This window comes from Rhinoderma darwinii, chromosome 8 (assembly GCF_050947455.1).
Source record: "Rhinoderma darwinii isolate aRhiDar2 chromosome 8, aRhiDar2.hap1, whole genome shotgun sequence".
NCBI classification, from domain to species: domain Eukaryota; kingdom Metazoa; phylum Chordata; class Amphibia; order Anura; family Rhinodermatidae; genus Rhinoderma; species Rhinoderma darwinii.
The window spans coordinates 38,948,657-38,971,991 of NC_134694.1; the positions used below are offsets into that span (position 1 = coordinate 38,948,657).

Sequence of the window (23,335 nt, forward strand, 5' to 3'; positions counted from 1 at the left end):
CTCCTGTGTCTGGTGGTTGTGGTATGTTTTTGTATGAGTATATCTTTCTTCTGGGTACCGTTTTTTCTTCAACTGTGCCTACCCATTGTTGTGCACAGTTTGAAGTTTTTGCACGTTTGCTTTTTCTCTTTGTGCATTTGCCTATGTAGGTCCCACCTCTGTACAAAATATCCACTATAAAGAATAGGCTAGGCCATTAATAGGGTATCTAGCGTACAGATTAGATTGGTCCCTTGAGTAGGGGCGTTACTCCGACTAGGAAGGGTGACTCGATAGAGCATACCAGAGTCAGTTGTTTTTCTTGTTCTCTCAACTCAATGAGCAAAAAAAAAACTCCCCTCGCACTTATTATTATCTCTTGACTCATTATTTGGAGGAATAATCATTTTCCATTTTTTCCCCCAATATATTAATTAAAGGTTAGGTTTTACTGTGCAATTTTTTTGATCACATGATTTTTTTCTGTGATTTCTTTTTTGACTACATAATCACTAACTATACTTTTGGACTATCAAAGCCGCTATATTTGTTTGGTTCTGTGAGCAAACAAAGAACGGACCATGACAAGAAGAAAAGTAACATTCAAGGCCTCAGATTTAGAATAATTAATCCTAAAGTTAGATAGAGTCGCATATTTCCGAGCTTTAGGTTAGGAAGAGATATATTGGGTTGGGAAATGTCATCAGCATACGCAGCAAACTTAAACGATTTTCCATTAACCGGGACTCCGTTTATATCTGGATTAGTGTGAATTTTCAGTAAAAAGGGTTCTAGAGCAAGTACAAAAATCAGAGGGGATAAAGGGCAGCCCTGACGGGTGTCATTAAGGACATCAAAGTCCGCAGAGAGGACACCATTCAACCGGACTCTGGTCAAATGTGAAGAGAGGGAGGGATAGTATCCTCATCATAATATGTTCTCAGTCAGACCGATGCTGCAAAGTGATTCCTCAAGGAAGACGCAATTCACACGGTCGAATGCATTCTCAGCATCCATCGAAAGAAGCATAATTTGAAGGTCATCAGACTTAGCTCTGCACATCAAGTGCTTTGATCGTATTATCACGAGCCTCCCTATCTACCATAAATACAGCCTTGTCTGGGTGAATAATGTCCGAGAGGAGAGGAGCAAGTCTAGAAGCCAATATCCTAGCAAAAAGTTTAACGTCCACATTCAGCCAGCAAAGATATTGGTCTATAACTGGGACAGAGGGAAGGTTCCTTTCCGGGTTTGTGGATGACAGTAATATGTGCCCTGGTAGCATCTCTAGGTAGACACGAACCTGTTAATAAAGAATTAAATGTAGAGGGGAAATGAAGGCTCAGGGTGTCTCTAAAGGTTTTTTAATATAATAGGGTTAGGCCATTAGGTCCAGGGGCTTTCTGATTCTGTTGTCTGTTTTATGGCGAGCTGAAGTTGCTCTAAGGAGAGAGGGATTTCAAGGGATTCAAGATCTGAGTCCGCAAGGGAGGGTATACCCGAGTCATTAATGTATGATCTAACTTTGTCAAGGAAATCGGGACAATTAGTGCACGGGTTCGAAGATTCTGTAGAGTACAGTGTAAAATAATAGGACTTAAAGGCCACTGCATATCCCCAGAGAGATGACATTGTGTGTTGTCCACAGTTTCTATGCGTGGAACATATGTGGAAGCTCTTTGGGCTTGTAACGCTTTCACTAGAGACTTACTACATTTGTTCCGGTATTTATAAAAGTGGCAACGACATTTAGTCAACGTCGCTTTGGCTTTAATAAGAAAGAGTATGCTGGGCTTCCCGTGCTTGTATAAGAGCCACTCGTGTGGCATCCAAAACTGTGCGTTTATGTGAGTTCTCCAAATCTCAAATATGTGAAAGGAGAACAGAGGTTGCATGTGCACATTCCCTTTTAATGTGAGCACCATGTTTCACGAGCACACCTCGAATGACACACTTGTGTGCCTCCCAGACAGAACAGGGGTTAACATCCACCGTAGAATTAGTTACAAAGTGTTCCTCAAGGGTCTGTTTCACGTCTTGTAAGACTAAAGAGTCAGATAACAGGGAACCATTGAGAGTCCAGTTCCACTAATGGGGTAAGGCAATAGGGATAGTAACTTCCAATGTAGTTAGGGCATGGTCAGTGAAAAGTATATTATCTATTATAACTGAGCGCAATAGGGGGAGGTCTCTGTGCCTGAGGAAGAAATAGTCCAACCTAGAGTAGATGTCATGGGCCGGGGAATAAAAGGATAAATCTATATGTTGCGTGAAGTAAACGCCAGGAGTCAATCAACTGGTGGTCATGCAATGTGGTCAGATCGCACAAATCCGGGTTTCATCTATAGAGGACACTTTCGTAGAAATGTCCATGTAGGATCTAGTGCTACATTGAAATCTCCCCCCAGAACTAAAACACCCTCAGTAAACTCATCCAAAAGATCCAAGTATCTAGTTAGCGCTTGGACTGGAGTTAGGTAAGTAAAAACAATGTAAAAGTGGGAGAGGAGAGGGGAAGACAGGAAGAGTAAGAAAAGAAAGAAAAAAAAACAGGGGGATAGAAGAGAAAGAAAGCGCTGGAGGTAAGGACAATATGGGCAGGAAGCCCAAAGCTGAATATTCCACTCAAACCAAAAGAATCTGAGCAGAGATGAGGGAAATGTGGAAAAACATGGGGTGAACCTGCGTGTCCCAAGGTGCATAGAAACAGAACTGTGCTCCAGTACTGTGCTCCAATCTAGCTCCCCCAAAAGCAGTGGAGGAGGCCTGACGAGAGTCTAATCTGAAAAGTAGAATAACAGGCAAAACAATAGCATTAATTAACCAAAGAAAGTGATACATAGTGTGTAGTGCAAAACAAATAGGTGTAAGCATAGCCATTGAGAATCATGTAAAGATCCAACACGGTAGAAGGAGGCAGACCATCAAAATCCAAACATATGTCATCCAGGCAATGTATGGGAAGGTGGTAAGAACATATGTAAACAAAAAGTCATATATGAGGGTATGTCTCATCTAGAAATTGTATGGTTCTCTAAGATGGAAAACCCCCCAAATCCCACAGTCTTACCGGATACGAAGGATGGATACAGTAATGTCCCATAGCTCAGATATAGGAAGAGATTTGCACATCACAAGTGAGATGTGCAAAGAGGACATAGCAGTGTTCATGCCTCCGGAGGTAGAGCTATCGAGAGGTCAGGATTCAGCAGCGGCGGGACTTCAGGATATGGGGGAGTAGTCGGGCATTGATCACGACGTCTGATGCGTTGGGAGAGGGGTGGTGGTCTTTCCACAGAAAGCCAGTCAGGAATAGAGACGGGTGAGGTATTCAGGAAGGAAAAGAGCTCAGTCAGCTCATGATGTCTGAGAGAGAAAGTGAGGATTCCTTTTCTAATGATCAGGTGAAAAAGATCTATACGTTGCACCACAGTCCCGAACTCTCTAAAGTAGAGGTTGCCGGAGCCATCTCATTAGGAGTGTACAGGAAGAGACATCAGAAAATGATTTGATTTCTGTACTATCAACTGTGATGGGGCCATAATCCCTTGCACATCGCAAAATTGCTTTTTTGTCAGTGTAATATTGAAGCCTGCATAACACATCTCTGGGGTTGGCATGTTCTGGTGGGCTCATCCTGGTGACCCGGTGTAGACGATCAATTCTAAAAGTATAGTCCAGCGGTCTCTGCATGACCATATTAAAATTGTAGTAACTATCACCTGTAAATCATCCTGTGAGAGTTGTTCAGAAAGGCCCTTCAGACGAATATTGTTGCACTGGCCTAGCTTCTCCTGATGATCTAAAAGGAGCGTCAATGATTGGATCTGGGATCTGGAGCGTTGGTTGTTGTTTTTTAAAATTGCAACTCCATCAGCAAGCGATGTTGTGGCCGATTCAGTCGAAGATGTGCGGGAAGCCAATTGGTCAAGTTCTCCCCTAAAAGTGTCTAAGGCCTGCTGCTGGGTGTGTTTAATATGATGAACTACCTCATCTAGGTCCCTTTTGGTGGGAAGTGCCTGAACTAGCTCTCTTAGCAATTGTAGTTCTGAGTGTAAAGATGGCTGCTTTGGTATCTTTATGATACACTGTGGCGTTGGGAAGCTGGGATCTAGGGGATCAAGCGCCTGTGGTGCTGACTCACCAGCAGAGCTTACAGGCTGAGGATCCTCATGGTGCCATAGCTAAGCCATGCCCCGGCAACCCATTCTTGCCTAATCTGTGCTTGGAGTTTATGACCATTTCTGTGTTTTATTTTTGCCTACCTGCCTTTTGAGGATTGATCACAGGTTCTCAATGTGATTGAGATGTGGGGAGTTTCCTGGCCATGGACCCAAAATTTCAATGTTTTGTTCACCGAGCCACAAAGTTATCAATTTTAGCTTGTGACATGATGCTCCATCATGCTATAAAAAGCATTGTACATCACCAAATTTCTCTTGGATCATTGGAAGAAATTGCTCTTGGAGGATGTTTAGATACCATTCTTTATTCATGGAAGTGTTCTTAGGCAAAATTGTGAGTGAGCCCACTCCCTTGAATCATGAATGGTCTCAAGATGCTTTACTGTTGGCATGACACAGGACTCATGGTAACGCTCACTTTTTCTTCTCCGGACAATCAGTCTGAAGGGTGCTTCATCAGAGAAAATAACTTTACTCCAGTCCTCTGCAGTCCAATCCCTGTACTTCTTGCAGGATGTCAGTGAGTCCTTGATGTTTTTCTTGGTGAGAAGTGGCTTCCTTGCTGACCTTCTTGACACCAAGCCAGTCTCCAAAAGCCTTCGCCTCACTGTGCGTGCAGATGTACGGACACATGCCTGCTGCCATTCCTGAGCAAGCTCTGCACTGTGTTGAACTGATCCCATAGCTACATCTTCTTTAGTAGCTGGGTCTGGCACCTGTAGGACTTTCTTGGGCGCCCTAAAGCCTTCTTCACAGCAATTGAACCTCTCTCCTTGATGTTCTTGCTGAGCCGATAAATAGTTAATTTAGAAGCAATCTTACAAGCAGCAATGTCCTTGCCAGTAAAGCCCTTTTGATGCAAAGCAATGATGACTGCACATGTTTCCTTGGAGGTAACCATGGTTAACAGAAGAGGACAAAGATTTCAAGCACCATCCCCCTTTTAAAGCAACCAGTTTGCTCTTATAATTCAATCAGCAACAACTGCCTTGTCCTTGTTAACACTTTCTGAAGAGCTAACGAGAAGATCACTAAAGTGATGTTAGCAGATCATTTTATGGCAGAGCTGAAATGCAGACGAAATTGTTTTTTTGTGAATAAGTTAATTTTCATGACAAGTAATGACATTGCATTTATTTTTAATACACCTGATCACTCTTCATAACAATCTACAGTTCATGAAAATTGCCACTAAAAAAATTGAAGCAGCAAACTTTGTGAAAACCAAAATTTGTGTCGGTCTTAAAACTTTTGGCCAGGACTGTAGTACTCATAACTTGTAATATTATATTTTTCAAGAAAAGGCTTCAAGGCCTTTTTTGAAGTTGTTCAAAGCATCAATCATCACAACATCCTGTGGCAGAGAGTTCCATAGTCTCACTGCTCTCACAGTAGAGAATCCCCATCTGTGATGATGGTGAAGCCTTTTTTCATATTACAAGAAAGGAACTATATTCATTTAAAATCACTGAGGGCCATACTTACTCACAAGGGCAGGTACACACACCATTTCCCAACAGGATGCAGACAAACCACAATGCTACAAAGAGGGAGATTGCTCAGGTGCAATATACTGATGAACGGCTACTCTCAAGCCTACTATTCACAAGGGCTGCTTAGTATAATCATTGCATCTCCCTCTATGTGGCATTGTGGTTTGTCTTCATCCTGTTGGGAATTGGTGTGTGTACTTGCCCTTGTGAGTAGTATGGCCTGTTCAGTGGTTTTGAAACCTTTTTTCCTCTAGACGTAGAGGATGACCCCTTGTCCTTGTTACAGGCCTAGGTGTTAAAAGATTATTAGATAGATCTCTGTACTGTCCAGTTATATATTTGTACATTGTAATTAGATCGCCCCTAAGCCATCTTTTTTCTAAACTGATTAGCCCCACGTTTGATAACCTTTCTTGCTATTGCAATCCACTCATTCCCAATATTATCTTGGTTGCACTTCTTTGCACCCATTCTAGTACAACAATGTACTTCATAAACATCGGTGCCCAAAATTGTACACAATATTCCAAATGTGGACTGACTAGTGATTTGTATAGAGGCAAAACCACGTTCTTGTCACTAGCATCTTTGCCTCTTTTAATGTATACCATGATTTTATTTGGCTTGGCAGGAGCTGCCTGCACTGTTTGCTAAAGGTAAATGTACTGTACCATTATCCCCCAAAAAATTTAAGTAGCAGTTTTACCCAGTGTTTTACCATTTAATGAATAATTGTAAAATTAGTTTCCTCTGCCCAAGTGCATAACCTCATATTTATGGACATTAAACTTTATTTGCCATTTCTCTACCCAAGTGTAGGTCTGTTGGCCCCTCTTCATAAATTTCATATACTGCAAAGAAGAGAGCAATGCATATGTGCAGCAACCTTTCGATTCAGTCCCCGCCTTGTTTTGGACTGAAATGCCATAAACATCTAAAGGGGTAAAACCCTTTACGGTTAAAATAATGAATAGTCTGCAATATATGATTTACTTTACCTTGACAGGCCAAAATCTGAAACTTTTACTGCGCCATCTTCAGCAACTAAACAGTTTCTGGCAGCCTATAGAAAATGAGAAATGAGGTCTCTAGTAGTGTTACAGTATCCTTTTTTTTTTGTGTCATTTCAAGGTATACAAGGTTTATTGTTAACTTTTAATGTGAAATTCCTTACCAGATCACGGTGCAGAAATTGTTTCGACTCAAGGTAAGTCATTGCAGCACACACATCACCACACATGGACAGGAGTTCTCCTGGTCCCACATGTGAACGGGCCTCTTTCAGGTAAGACAGCAGGCAGCCATTGGAGAGATACTCGGTAATGATAAAAATTGGACATTGTTTTGTACAGACTCCATATAACTGAACAAGATTTTGATGAGATAGTTTCCTGTAAAGCAAACAACCAGCACTAAGAGAAATTGTTCAATCCAAGAGTTATGAGAGCCTTCATTCAGTTATAAGGCAACTAGTGGAAGACCACCTATCTCACAATGTTGTAAACAGATCACATTGGTGTGCACCACCTGTAGTAACTATGTATTTGGGGAAGGAAGAAGAAGAAGTATGTGATCTGAAATTAATATGTAACTTTTATTAATATGCATTAAATGAAATGAAAATAAACAGTAAAATATCCAATGGTGTAAAAGGTATGTGTGAGTGACCCCCAAACTCACATACCTAGGCCATATATATTGAAGATGTCATGGTTTGTAATTCATGACAAAGTGTTCAAAAAAGAACACGTGTGACTATGCTTCCAAACCAGCAATTATATTCTCAGGTCTGCGGTAGTGCAATGTTGAAGCAGGGTAGCTAGTGTCACCACCATGCAGCTGCACTACAGCAAAGTGTGAACATGGGTCTAGAGACTAACCCTCTCATAGGTATATTGTGTGCCAGACCAGGAGCACAAACAGCCACTCAGGCTGTGCTGCTGTGATATGCAAAGACCTTGTGTGTGTCCTTGTTATATAAGAAACCGTGTAGTAAATGAATTATTTGTTATGAACTGAATTAGTCGGTTTCAGTAGGGATGCCGGCAACCTTATTAGAATTGAAGCAAACGGGTCAGAGTAGTGGGAGCCACTCATGCCCGTGATGTTCCTGGTTCAGGATGAATGTCCTGCTGCACCCATACACACAATTGCCGCAGAGGGTGTGTATAGTAAGCAGACAGCTGCGCTGTCATGCCGTCGCTCTGTATGCCAGAGCAGTAGCCTGGAGATAAGCTCTATGTCCCCTGCTGTGCCGAACTAAGACGCGTGTGGCCAGGGGGCGTGGCCTAGCGGTGAATGTGAGAGGACGTGTGTGACCGGAGCTCCTGCTGTATTCATCCTATAAGGTCCATATATCCCGTAAAATTCGGGGAAAATAGCTTCCCCAGGGTCTTACCAGAGTCTGGAGGTGGAGGAGCACGAGTACCCGGCCATAATGACGCGCTCAAAGAAGCAGAAGTCGCCGCCAGCGAGTCCCGGGTCCCGCGCTCAAGATGGCGCCGAGGAGAAGGAAGGCCGCAATAGAGGCCTCCGGCAGGAAGTAGTGGAGAAGCTGGAGAGGTTCGCCCGCACGCCGAGAGCAGGGGGGGCGGCTGCACAGCAGCGAAAGTCGGCTGGAGATCAGGCAGCTGGAGGCTCATCTTATGGATCCAGGTACTCTCCTTTGGCGGGGGACATGAGAAGTGAGGAGGAGGAGGAGGAGGAGATGAGTGGCGCCATGCAGGATCAGCCAGGTGCTGGAGGGAAAAGTGGAGTAAGGAAGGAGGAACCCTCCCTAAAGGACATTTTGGCAGCGGTGAAGCAAAATTCTATGGTCCTTAATACCTTAGCAAGCCAGATGGGTGGATTGAAGGAGGACATTTTGCTGCTCAGGAATGATTTGCAGAAAGTTGCGGAACGCACCACTGCCGTGGAAGGGAGAGTCTCAGACATGGAGGATGCGATTCCTCACATAAAGCAGGATGTACAGGCACACTCGCAGGCAGTGGCGACATTGCTGGCTAAGACAGACGACATGGAAAATCGGCTGAGACGGAATAACGTTCGCCTTGTGGGGGTTCCGGAAAGAGTGGAGGGAACGAATCCGGATGACTTCTTTGAAAAGTGGCTGATAGACACATTTGGCAGAGAGGAATTGACCCCTTTATTTGCGGTGGAGAGAGCGCACAGGGTGCCGACCAGACCTGGCCCTCCGGGAAGGCCGCCGAGACCGGTGCTGATAAAGATTTTACATTATAAAGATAGAGACAAGATCCTGAGGAAAGCTAGAGAACGTCAAGACATCTCCTTTAATGGGGTGAAAGTGTCCTTCTTCCCGGATTTCTCTATGGAAGTACAACGGAAAAGATCACAGTTTATGGATATAAAGAGACGCCTAAGGGCGTTACAAGTGCAATATTCAATGATGTATCCTGCCCGTCTGAGAGTGGTGGCGCTGGGCACAACTTCCTTTTTCGAGACACCGAGAGAAGCGGTTAGATGGTTGGATAGCCATGAAAGTCAGCTGAGACCGGCGGAGGCAGAGGGACGGCGTTGATCCGGAACAGACCGGTTGACAAAAGGAGGCTGGGGTTGCGGGACTGAACCAGGTGTCGTAGAAAATTGCAAGATATGGCATTGAGGGTTTCTGGTCATGTTTGGACTTGGAGTTGGAGGGCATGGTTGCGGTGAACGCGGAAGACCGGAAGAGGAGGAATGTGTTTATGGACATTGAGGGGTACCGATATGTTGAAGGGATGGTAGTTTATTTGCAAGAAAATGGCAGCGGGAGGGATGGTCAGTTATGCGGGAAAAGTGCATAACGAGTTATGGTATTGTTGAATGTACGGTGGGCGGAGTTGACCTGCCGACGCTTGTTATGGGTAATGGCAGATACGTTCTGTCGCCCCAACCCTTGGAAAGGGGTAGGTTTATGGGGGAGGTTGCAGGGGGGGGAGGGGAGGGAGGGAAAGAGGACCCAGCCGGTCGGATATGTAAAATTACGAGAACAGGATAGGATGTGTTGGGATATGTTGAGGGATGATGGGATCACTTAATTGTTTGTCCTGGAATGTACGGGGCCTGCGGGAAGCCAGAAAACGACAGGCGGTATTTGATTTTATTAGGAAACAGGAGTCGAGGGTGATAGGATTACAGGAGACACATATGACTAGGGATTCAGTCTCCATGATGCATAGGGCCTGGGTAGGCCATAGTTTTCATTCTTACCATACTACATATTCAAGGGGGGTGAGTCTTCTCATACATAGGGCAGTGCCATTTATATGTCACGACTCCTTCCAGGATGGGGAGGGGCGGTATGTGGGGGTACACTGTACGATGTATCATTGGAATTGTGTGTTGGTGGTGTTGTATGTCCCCCCTCCATTTTCTAGCGGATGTATCAAGAAAGTGGTGGAGGAACTGGCTAGGTACCCGGAGGTGCCGTTACTAGTGATGGGGGATTTTAACGCAGTATTGAATACCAATATGGATAAATTCGGCATGACAGGGGGAGGTTTAACAGCGTTTGGCCATCTTGTTGCTGAAATGGGTTGGCGGGACATATGGAGGGATAAACATCCAAATAGCTTTCAGTATTCTTGTGCGTCTTCCACGTATCAGTCTTTATCCAGGATAGACTTAATCTTGTTCTCACCGGCAGCGGTACCATATGTAGCCCAGATAGAATACTTGCAAAGAGCGTTATCGGATCATTCTCCTTTGTTAATGAAGGTAGAGACGGAGGGGAGGACAGGGCGGGGGCAAGGGTGCTGGAAACTCAATGCCTTTTGGCTGAAGTTGATAGATCATAAACAAATTTTAGACCTCATAAAGGAATACTTTCAATTCAATTCGGGAACGGTACCGCAAGAGATACTGTGGGACGCGATGAAGGCGTGGCTGAGAGGGGTGTTCATCCAGCACATTTCAGCAGTAAAAACACGGTCTAGACAATTAGGAGAAGCGCTGTTGGAAAGGGTAACAGAGACAGAAAGGCTACATATAGCAGATAACACACCAGACACACTGAAGCATTGGGTGGAGGCGCAGCGGTTGTTAAAACAGCATCAGTTGGAGAGGGCAGATAACAAAAGGATGTTTTTAAAACGCCAATATTATGAGGAGGGGGAAACCACTGGACGGCTGTTGGCAAGGATGGCGCAGGCTCAGAGGGAGAATAATTACATACACACTATTAAAGGGGAGGGGGGGAAGTTGGAGACGGATACAGGACAGATTTTGAAAGTGTTTCAGCAGTTTTACTCAGATTTGTATACCTCTAGGGCAGAGCACACACCTCAACAGCTGGAAGAGTATATAGGGGAGATAGAACTTCCCAGGTTGGGAGGGGAGGAGAGAGGGACATTGGAGGAGCCCATATCTCTGGAGGAGCTCCAGGCAGCTATAGGGATACTAGCCAGTGAAAAGGCGCCGGGGTCGGATGGTCTTCCGGTGGAAGTTTTTAAGGAATATGGGGAGGAGCTCGCACCGCAGTTATTGGCCACTCTTTTAGATAGCTTTGATAGGGGGCGGCTTCCGGAAACAATGTACGAAGCGAATATAGTCGTTCTGCCTAAAGAGGGGAAGGATCCCCAGCTCCCGGGCTCCTATAGACCAGTTTCTCTACTGACGGCGGATATTAAAATCACGGCGAAAGTATTGGCGCTTCGACTAGCTAAAGTAGTGGCTGGGGTGGTACATGAAGATCAGGCCGGCTTTATGCCATCCAAATCGACGGCGGTGAATCTGAGACGGCTGTTCTTGAATTTACAAGTTCTGCCGGATAATCGTGGGGGGAGAGCCATTATGTCCTTAGACGCGGCTAAAGCATTCGATTGCGTGGAGTGGAAATATTTGTGGTCAGTTCTGGAGAAAATGGGATTTGGCCCTAATTATATAAAATGGGTAAAGTTGTTGTATGTAGCCCCGACAGCAAAGATAAGGGTGAATGGGGTGCTATCGGATCGGTTCGCGCTGGAGCGGGGAACGCGTCAGGGATGTCCATTATCTCCATTGTTGTTCGCGTTGGCGGTGGAACCCTTGGCGTGCGCAGTGAGACAACATGAACATATTCAGGGGTTGAGATATGGGGGGGTGGAGGAACGAATTGCACTATACGCAGACGATATGCTGTTATTCATGGCGGATACCGAGCGCACACTACCGTTAGTGATGGCCCTAATTAAGCGGTTTGGGAAATATTCAGGACTACTCATTAATTGGTCAAAATCGGCTCTAATGCTCATGGACCCGGGCGTTATCCAGACTGGGGAAGAGGAGGTGGAGATACCGGTGGTCACGGAGTTTAAGTATTTGGGGGTTAGGGTGACGGCGAAAGCACAGGATTATATGTCCCTTAATGTAATGCCACTGTTAACAACGATAAAAGCCAAAGTAGAGGCGTGGAATAAGTTACCGCTATCGGCTCTGGGTAGGACGAATCTGATTAAAATGATCCTTATGCCCCAGGTGCTGTATGTCCTACATAACTCCCCGGTATGGATCCCCAAATATTGGTTCAGGAGGTTGCATAACCTTTTTAGGGACCTAGTATGGAAGAAGGGGGTACCTAGGATTAAACTGGAGAAATTACAGCTGCCAAAAGAGGAGGGGGGCCTGGCTGTGCCCAATGCTTGGGTGTATTATTTAGCTGCCCAATGTCAACATTTCTGGGGGTGGGAGCAGGAAGAGACATGGGGGTCCAGTGCGCGCATCCTATCATATCTGGGGGGGGGGGAGAACCCGTTGGCAGGACTGGAAGCGCACAGCTATAAACAGATGGCGAGTACCAGACCCACTCTGCTGCTCATACACAAGGTGTGGTGGCAGTGCAAGAAATTGCTGGGGATAGGAGAATGCACTAAATATACACCACTCTGGAGGAATGCTTATTTGGGGGAATTGGGTAAATTGGAAGGGATGCAGGGGTGGGAGCAGCAAGGCATAATACGATTGAGTCAGTTGTACGAGGGAGGCATACTCAAATCCTTTCAGCAAATGAGGGAGGAGTTTCAACTGGACTCCCGCATGTTCTATCAGTACCTGCAGATTCGGCACGCTGTGCAGACACAAGCGGTCAGTGTGGACCTGACGATGCATGCCGCGGGGGTGTTGGAGCATATTGCAAAAGCAGTAACGTCAAAAGGATTAATTTCATTGGTTTATCGCAGGTTATTGGTGGAACATCTGGGGGATCCTATGGCACCAGTGAAAGCTGTATGGGAGAGGGATGTGGGTCCTATTACAACAGACCACTGGGAGGCGGTATTGGCAGCAACATGTACTTTGTCCATTAATGTAGCACAACGAAGATCACAGTTGTTTCTGATACATAGGGTGTATAGGACCCCGTGGGTGCTGAAACAAATGGGATTAAGAGCAGATGCCAAGTGCCCTAGGTGCCCGGAGGAAAAAGCAGACATCCTTCATATGTTCTGGACATGCGGGAGGTTGGGGATTCTGTGGACGGAAATATTGGAACTAGTGGGGAGAGTGTTTGAGGTACAGATTCCATGGGATCCTGTGGTAATGCTGCTAGGGTATGTTGGAGATTTGGTGGGGGATAGGATGTCAGGGTTGGCAATTGCTAAAATACTGTATCAAGTTAGGAAAGGAATAGCAAGGCACTGGCTGGATGCAGAGCCACCATCAAAACAAGAAATCATAGGGGCACTTAACTCACAGGTTCTGATGTAATATAGGATATACTCCAAGAGGGGGTCCAGGGTCAAGTTTGAAAAACAATGGGCTAGGTGGATTGATCAATCTGGGTATGCTTCTGTGGAGCTAATGACACTAAGGTCACACGTTCAGGTATAGGGCCACTGACGGGGGGGGGGGTACATACGGAAAGCAGGCGTAGGATGGGGAATGGAAAAGGGGAAGAGAAGGAGAGAGGATTGGAAAAGTGGTACTGAGAAGACCGGCTGGGGGGATACAAGGGGGAGTTGGGGGGAAGGGAATGTTTGGTTGGATGTAAATAATTGGGTCTGTTGAAATTTGCTTATACACTGTATGAGAACGTACAATGACCTGTAATAATGTGGAGTTTATTGAATAAAATTGAACTGATTAAAAAAAAAAAAAAAAAGACGCGTGTGGCCAGCCGCTCATGTGTGACAGCAGATTGCGCTGTGCTGAGCAGCACTGTCACTAAAGCACACGGGTCAGAGTAGTGAAAACCACTCATGCCCGTGATGTTGCTGTAGGACACGGCTGATTCAGGGTGAAATCCTGCCGTACCTACAAGCACAATTGCCGCAGAAGGTGTGAGTAATGAGCAAGCAGCTGCACTCTCACGCCGCCGCTCTGTGGATCAGAGCAGTAGCGTGGAGACCAGCTGTATCTCCCTTGCTGTGCTCGCGCCCAGTGTGAGCTCAGACGCGGCACAGATAATATGCCAAAGCGCAGATCCACTGTAAGTGGACCTGAGCTATGTGTGCAGCCCTGTCCCCGTGGGTAACCGGGGTAAGCAGTGATGAGGGAGCCACACGGCAATTGCACTGGCGGTCAGATTAGAACGGCGGCTGGAAGAAGCGTACAACCAGCCGCTCGTATGTGACAGCAGGATACGCTAGGCTGAATGGCACAGCCGCACTGTTACCTGTCGGCTGAATAAACTGCTGTCACCCAGGTATGAAGCATTAATAATTCATTGGCCTGTCAGGCATATATGGCCATGTGTTACACCAGGGAAGGATTAAAAGGATTGAGCACCCGACGCGCGTTTTCGCCAGCATTCTGGCTTCTTCTAGGGGTCATCCTGAACCAGGAACATCACGGGCATGAGTGGCTCCCACTACTCTGACCCGTTTGCTTCAATTCTAATAAGGTTGCCGGCATCCCTACTGAAACCGACTAATTCAGTTCATAACAAATAATTCATTTACTACACGGTTTCTTATATAACAAGGACACACACAAGGTCTTTGCATATCACAGCAGCACAGCCTGAGTGGCTGTTTGTGCTCCTGGTCTGGCACACAATATACCTATGAGAGGGTTAGTCTCTAGACCCATGTTCACACTTTGCTGTAGTGCAGCTGCATGGTGGTGACACAAGCTACCCTGCTTCAACATTGCACTACCGCAGACCTGAGAATATAATTGCTGGTTTGGAAGCATAGTCACACGTGTTCTTTTTTGAACACTTTGTCATGAATTACAAACCATGACATCTTCAATATATATGGCCTAGGTATGTGAGTTTGGGGGTCACTCACACATACCTTTTACACCACTGGATATTTTACTGTTTATTTTCATTTCATTTAATGCATATTAATAAAAGTTACATATTAATTTCAGATCACATACTTCTTCTTCCTTCCCCAAATACATAATTCATTCAGTTATATGATTCTTAGATCTTGCTAATTGGCAGAGTATTTTTATTACTAGGTGCCGCTGACTAGTGCATCTGATAACATTTGCATATACACAATTTTCAGAAGGCATGAAATGTGATAAACAATCTCCTGGTGGAAAGATCAGAGGCAGTGGTTTATATGAAAAGCACCACTGTAAAAAAAAAAAAAAAAAAAATCTCTTCTAGAAGACTTAAGAGGGTATTACCAAGCTGCCCATTTATGGCATATCCTGCGGATATGCCATAAATGTTTTCTAGGTGCGGGTCCCACCACTGAAGCCACACCGCTTCCAGGCAGAGAATGAATGGAAAGGTGGCCGTGCCATTAATTCATTGGAAGTTATGGATATGCCATTAAAGTGTTGGAAATTCCCCTTTAAAGAGAACCTGTCATCTGCCCAAAAAACTGCAGCTGACATCTCGGTTAGATTGCTAGCGCCTTACAGATTCTGATGCTTTTTATTTTTTTCTTCTAGCCCCCCACTTTTGACCTTCCTGACAGTGCCTCAGTTTTCAAATCTGCCATGTGTCAGTTTATGTGGTAATGACTTTGGAATGCTTTTACCTATCCAAGCAACTCTGAGAATGTTTTCTCGTGACATATTGTACATTATGTCAGAGGTAAAATTTGGTAATACATTCAGTGTTTATTTGAGAAAAACACCAAAATTTAGAGAAAACGTGCAAAAATTAGCATTTTTCTAAATTTAAACGTAGCTGCTTGTAAAACAGATAGTAATACCAGACAAAATAGTTACTAGTTTACATTTCCCATATGTCTACTTTATGTTTGCATCGTTTTTTGAACGTCCTTTTATTTTTCTAGGATGTTACAAGGCTTAGAACCTTAGCAGCAATTTCTCATATTTTAAACAAAATTTCAAAAGGCTAATTTTCAGGGACCAGTCCAGTTCTGAAGTGGCTTTGAGGGCATTATATTTGAGAAAGTCCCCATACATTTTTAAAACTGCACCCCTCAACGTATTCGAATTAGCATTCATAAAGTGTTTTAACCCTTTAGGCATTTCACAGGAATTAAAGCAAAGTAAAGGTGAAATGTACAAATTTAATTTTTTTGCCGAAATTTATTTGTAATAAAAAAAAATTGTACCACAGAAGGTTTTACCCGAGACCTGCAACTCAATATTTTATTGCCAAGATTCTGCAGTTTTTAGAAATATCCCACATGTGGCTCTAGTCTGGTAATTAACTGAAGCACAGGCCTCAGAAGCAAAGAAGCACCTAGTGGATTTTGGGCCTCCTTTTTTTTTTAGAATATATTATAGGCACGTTGTCAGGTTTGAAGAGGTCTTGGGGTGCCAAAACAGTGGAAACACCCCAAAAATGACCGCATTTTAAAAACTACACCTCTCAAGGAAATTATCTAGGGGTATAGCTAGTATTTTGACCACACAGGTTTTTCGCTAAATATATTGAAATTAGTCTGTAAAAATGACAATCTACTTTTTTTCTGAACAAACATAGAAAGTTTTATTATTTACAAGGAATAAAGACGAAAATGCACCCCAAAATTTGTAAAGCAATGTCTCCCGATTACGAAAATACCCCATATGTGGTAATAAACTGCTGATTGGACCCACAGCAGGGCTCAGAAGAGAAGGAGCGCCATTTGGATTTTGGAGCACAGATTTTGCTGGAATGGTTTTCGGTGCCATGTCGTGTTTGCAACCCCATAGGGGGACCAAAACAGTGGGAACACCTCAAAAGCTACCCTATTTTGAAAACTACACCCCCCCAAGGAATTTTTCTAGGGGTAAACTTAGCATTTTGACCCCACAGGTTTTTTACAGTACTTAGTGGAATTAGGCCGTGAAAATGAAAATCGACTTTTTTTTCTGAAAAAACGTTGACATTTTTAATTTTTACAAGGAATAAAGGAAAAAATAACTACAACATTTGTAAAGCAATTCTCTTGATTACGGTAATACCCCATATGTGGTAATAAACTGCTGATTGAAATCATGGTATCGCTCAGAAGGGAAAGAGCACCATTTGGATTTTGGAGCATGGATTTTGCTGGAATGGTTTTCGATGCCATGTTACATTTGCAAAACTCTGGAGGGACGAAAACAGTGGAATCCCCCCAAAACTGATGCCATTTTGGAAACAACACCCCTCAAGGAATTTTTCTAGAGGTACAGTGAGCATTTAGACCCCACAGGTCTTTTGCGGAATGTATTAGAATTAGGCCGTGAAAATGAATATCAGAATTTTTTCCACAAAAATGTTGAATTTTCTCATTTTCACAAGGGATAAAAAAACACCCCAATATTTGTAAAGCAATTTCTTCCGAGTATGGAAATACCCCATATGTGGTCATACATTTTTTTTTATTAGAAATGAACTAACCCTTTCAGGACTGATCCGTTTTTTGCTTTCTTATTTTTGTTTTTCACTCCCCGCATTCCAAGAGTGTTGTGAGGGCTTATTTTTTGCGGGAGGGGTTGTAGTTTCTATTTACAACATTTAAAGTACCATAGAATGTACTGGGAAACTGAAAAAAAAAATCCTTGCGGGCTGAAATTGAAAAAACTGTGATTCCTCCAATTTTAGGGGTTTCGTTTTCACGGCTCTCACCGTGCGGTAAAAAAACTTTACTTTATTCTGCGGATCAATTTAATTACGGTGATACCAAATTTAGATATTTTTTTTATATTTTACTACTTTTACAAAGAAAAATCTGTTAAAATAAAAAATTGTTTTGTTTCACCACATTCTGAGAGCCGTAACCTTTTTGTTTTTTGGTCGATTGAGCGGTGTGAGGGCTTCTGTTTTGCGGGACGAGCCCTAGTTTTTACTGGTACCATTTTTTGGTACATAAAAAGTGAACAAAAAGTTGTATTAAATTTTTTTGGGGAGCTAAGTTGATAAAAAATTGAGATTTTCCCGGTTTTAATTATATATTTAATTTTTTACGGTGTTCACCGTGTGAGTTAAATAATGGTATATTGTAATAGTTCAGACTTTTACGGATGCAGCAATACCTATTTTGTTTATTTATTTATTTTTTTACATTACTATAGAAGAAAAATGGGAAAAAGTTTTTTTTTTTACTTTTAAATTACTTTTTTCTCACTACTTTTTTTCTCACTACTAATAACTTTAATTCTTTTAAACATTTTATTAGTCCCCCTTAGGGGACTTGAACCAGCGATCATTGGATGGCTGGTACAATACACTGCAATACTAATGTATTGCAGTATATTGTATACACTGCAATACTGATGTATTGTAGTATATTGTTAATTTTACAGGCTTCTGTAACAGCGCAATCGCTGTTCCTCTCCGTTAGTCCCGGGTGTCAGCGTATGGAGCATCCTCAGCACGTGAGCCTCCTCCATACATCAACCCCCGCACCATGACGTGCTATTAATCATAGTGCACAAAGGGTTTAATGCACAGCGGATGGTTCAAAGTGAAAATTACAATTTTCCACTGATATGCCATTTTAGTGCATAATATGTTGTGCCCATTTTGTACCACTGAAGACAACAACCTCTTAAAACGTTAAGCGGGTTCTCCCGGGTATGGCAATGCCATATATGTGGGCGCAAACTGCTGTTTGGGCACGCTGCAGGGCTCAGAAGGGAGGGAGCGTCATTTTGCTTTTGTAGCGCAGATTTTGCTTGGTAGTAGTTGTTTGGGGTTTTAATGGTATTTCAGTTTATAATGTGGGGGCATATGTGAGCTGTGCGGAGTACATCAGGGCATAATAAGAGTGTATCAAAAAGGGGTAAATAAATAATAATTCATAGATGTGTGGCCTGATAAATGGCGCCCGATCTTATCCGCTTTTGGAACACACTGCACATTTTGCATCGCCATATTCTGAGAGCCAGAACTTTTATTTTTTCACCACTGGAGCTGTGTTTGGGCTTATTTCTTGCGGAACAATCTGTAGTTTTCATAGGTACCATTTTCGGGTACAATTTTTTTTTATCACTTTTCATTCCATTTTTTTGCAGGCCAGGTGACCAAAAACTCGCAATTCTATCAATGTTTTTTAGTTTATTTTTATTAAAGCGTTTACTGTGCGCTATAAATGACAATTTTACTTTATTCTGCAGGTCGGTACAATTACGGCGACAGTTTTTTTTATATTTTGCAGCGTTTGCACAATAACATCACTTTTTTTATAAAATAATTTATTTTCTGTGTCACCGTATTCTGAGAGCCATACATTTTTTATTTTTCAATCAAAAAAGCTGTGTAAGGGCTTGTTTTTTTCGGAACGGGTTGTAGTTTTTATTTGGTACTATTTTGGGGTACATGCAACTTTTTGATCACTTTTTATTCTCTATTTTGGGAGGGGTGGGGACCAAAAAAAAACTATGCTGGCATAGTTTTTTATTGATTTTTTAGCGGTGTTCATCGTGTGGGAAAAATCACATTATAGTTTTATAGTTTAGGTTGTTACAAACGTAGTGATGTCAAATATGTGTACTTTGTGTTAACGTTTTCATTATTTTCCTATATGTTTGATATAAAAAAAACATAAAGAAAAGAGATGGCGCTCCTCTAAGGTGATAACGTACTTTAAGAGAATAAAACTGTACAAGTGAATCTTGATTGACTCACCTGATAATGTTGTGCAGGTTCGTCGGCACAACTCAACTTTGATGCATATCGGATGTATTCACCCTAGTATCGGCACACTGAGCAAGCCTCCGGAGCAGACCCTCAGTGTGTAGCTCCAAGATTGGAGTTCCTGCCGTGGTCAGGTAGGATAAAGAACGTAGAAAAGATATTCCTTGTATCGGGCGCTCTTGTATGGATAGTTCAGTGAGTCCACAGGACCATCGGATAGTATTAAAAACAATTTATTTGGTGGACATGCTAAAAGGTATAAAATACAAGTGCTGCAATGCATTTCAACCTCACACCGAGTTCTTGGGCAGGCATATAAAATTTGGACACAAGGATCACTTTAAATACCCATGTCTTATTGTTAACGCCCAGGTCAGATGGTCAAGGTGAAGGTTCATTGTGGGAGTGCACAAAAAGATAAGTGTAGGTTATATCGTTTTGCCTGAAAGGTTATTTATTATTGTGTGAATTAGCATTTATAAATACTTCTCTTTGCGGGGTGTATCTGTTTATTTCTCCTAAAATGTACCTATAGTTTTAAAAAGGGGGGGGGGGCGGGTGAGTGTTGTATCGTTTCTTTGTAAGATTTTCACTTTCTTTTGTTTATATTTTCTCTTCCCACGCCCACTTTAAGCTGGTATAGAGAGCTAATTGGTTGTTTAATTTTCACACACCTGCGTCAGAAGATTGTTGGACTCTGATTGGATATCAATTTTCCCATGCCTACGTCACTATTAAGATAGTTTCTGATAGGTAATTCTTTCTCCCGCTTTACTGGCTATCTCTTGTTTGTGATTGCTTGGATTGCCAGGCATCTATATGCTCTGGAATGGTCTGAAGAAAAAGAGATTATTGGAGGTATTGACAATAATCTGTTATTTCATTTACGATTTCTTTTTGTTCCCTATATGTGACCTATGCTACACAGACCTCTCTACTGATTTCCGAAAGGAGTAGTATGTTTTTTTATTAGGCAAATTCTATTCGTGAGTGGTGTGTTTTCAAAGCTCAAGAGTTGATGCTGGTATGCTATATCTTTTTTGGGTGATATGTTTTTACTTTCTGTTTGTTTAAACAGATTCTAAATTCTCATTGAGCCCATTTGAGCTCAGGGTCTCAAATGTAAAAATTAAATAGGATTCGCGTTTGTTTAATGCTGATGATCTAATATATGTTTTTGGGTCTATTTGTTCAATCAGGGAAATTTTAATGTTTTTAAAATTAGATTGACGATTTTGCAATAGGTGTCTCGATAAACTGTGTTTGAGAAATCCTTTTTTAGCGTTAAAACGGTGGCCATTAAGCCTTCTTCGTAATGTTTGTGTTGTTTTCCCTATGTATTGCAACCCACATTCACATTCAATCATATATATCACATAATCTGTACTACAATTCATGAACGATTTGATTAAAAATATTTCATTAGTTACATGGTTTGCTGGTGCCAGGGTTCGGCATGTGGTGGAATGGGTGGATAAATTACTGGGAGGGGCTGGTGATGATCCAGCTGTCGTGGTCCATGTGGGTACCAAGGACAGAATAAATGGTAGGTGGAGGAGCCTTAAGAATAATTTTAAAGAACTAGGCTACAAGCTGAAGGGAAGGAGCTCCAAGGTTTTATTCTCAGGAATACTGCCTGTGCCATGCGCATCACAGGAAAGTCAGCGGGAGCTCAGGGAGTTCAATGCATGGCTTAAGTCTTGGTGTAGAGGAGAAGGCTTTGGGTTCCTAAAGCACTGGGCTGACTTTTCACTGGGGTACAAACTGTATTCTGCAGATGATTTGCACCTAAATGGAAGGGGGTCCACTGTGCTGGGGGAGAGAATTCAAGCTGGGGTGGCGGAGTATTTAAACTAGGGCTGAGGAGGGAGGTCAATATAGAAAATAAAGGGGTAGTCAGGTTAGAACGGGGTCAGACTATATTGGTGGGGGGAGAAACAGACTGTGGGGAGAGGGCTAGACAACTGGATAAGGAGATCCTTTTGTTACAAAACAGCAATGAAAATTAAAATAAAAATGCCCAAATAATGTCAAATAATCACATTTCTGATAATGAAAGGGAAAAACTGAAAGGCAAATGAAAGTGTATGTTCACAAATGGCAGAAGTCTAGCAAGAAAAATGGGGGAGCTGGAGGTCTTGGTACTGGAAGAAAATATAGATAAAGTTGGTTTTGCTGAAACATGGCTGGACTCTTCTCATGACTGGGCTGTAAATCTACAGGGTTTTACACTTTTTCGGAAAGACAGGACAAATAGGTAAAGTGGCGGTGTATGTTTGTATGTGAGAAGTGATATGAAGGTGAGTGTGAAAGAGGCATTAGAGGGTGAAGATTGTGAGGAGGTTGAAACCTTGTGCGTGGAACTAGAATGGGAGGTAAACACTGAAAAAATTATTTTTGGTGTAATCTATAGACCCCCCAATATAACTGAGGAGATGGAAGGTCAGTTATATAAACAGATGGAGCGGGCTTCACAGGCTGGTACTGTAGTGATAATGGGAGATTTTAATTACTGGGATATTAATTGGTGTCATGGTTCGGCTTCAACTACAAAGGGGAGACATTTCCTCAACCTGTTGCAGTAAAAATTTTAAGGGCCAGTTTGTGGAATACCCGACTAGAGGTGAAGATCTGTTGGATCTGGTCATTTCTAATAATGCAGAGCTTGTTGGGAATGTCAATGTTTGTGAAAACCTTGGTAACAGTAATCACAAAATAGAGATTGGTTCGGAATGCACTAGATCAGGGTAGGTGCATGAATAGGGTCCCAACCCAATCGTATTGTGAAAAAGTATTCGGCACACTGAGACGTAAGTATCAATTTCTTGACATTTTATTATGATTGATGCCAAGGGTTTGGTGCAACGTTTCGGTCAAAGGACCTTCGTCGGGCACTATAGGTATACAGAATATTTATATTATACATAGGTATTTTAGCATCATATCCATATATGGACCAAAAAAGATATTAAAGTAGAATGTAATGAAAAACAAGATATAAATAAGGACAAATTAAATCTTACAAAAATCAAAATAGAATTGTGGTATAAAGAACCACAAAAATAATAATCATCAACCAAGAACAGTGAGTGGACGACATTCTCATCCCAGGTACAATGGTGTAGTCAGGTATGCAATCACTTAATAGGTTCCTCATACTAACAGGGTGATTGGTTCCCATGCTAAGCTCAAATGGACATATCTAGTCATCCGTCATTAAGGAGAAAAGACCAAGCTGACCAGACCACATTTCATCTCACATATTAGATATAATCATTTGTTTACAAAAACCAAATCAACAGTATCAAAATACAGCTCAAATATTCACATATATCAACTGACTAAAACCCACACTGTGAGATGACAGTTCAGTGCTGATTGGCATATTATCAAAGTGTAGTCCTAGTGTAGTGCACTAAAAATTAAGAACACCTTGGAGAAACATATGGCCCTAGGTACAATAGACCAGGAGACGGTAGTATATTTGACCAACAAACACCCGGTCATACCTGTGTTCTATACACTCCCAAAAATACACAAAGGCCTCGAAAATCCTCCTGGACGGCCGATAGTGGCCTCCACGGACTCGCTTTTCACACCCCTCTCAAAATTCATGGAGAAACTCCTGACCCCACTTGTTAAGAATACAAGGTCATTTTTGTTGGATACATCCAGTTTTTTAGAGACCATCCACACACTTGATACCTTAACCCCAGATG

The 23,335-nt window shown here is 42.7% G+C and overlaps 1 protein-coding gene across 1 annotated transcript in view; it reads right to left on the bottom strand.

Moving 5' to 3' along the window:
- Window positions 1-23,335, bottom strand: part of BTK (Bruton tyrosine kinase) — a 477,293-nt gene that overhangs the window by 34,395 nt on the left and 419,563 nt on the right. Inside the window, exons 15-16 of the mRNA XM_075835606.1 lie at window positions 6,831-7,047; window positions 6,655-6,719 (exon numbers count right to left, since the gene is read on the bottom strand). Of these exons, the coding sequence (XP_075691721.1) occupies window positions 6,655-6,719; window positions 6,831-7,047 (282 nt within the window). The remainder of the gene's footprint in view (window positions 1-6,654; window positions 6,720-6,830; window positions 7,048-23,335) is intronic.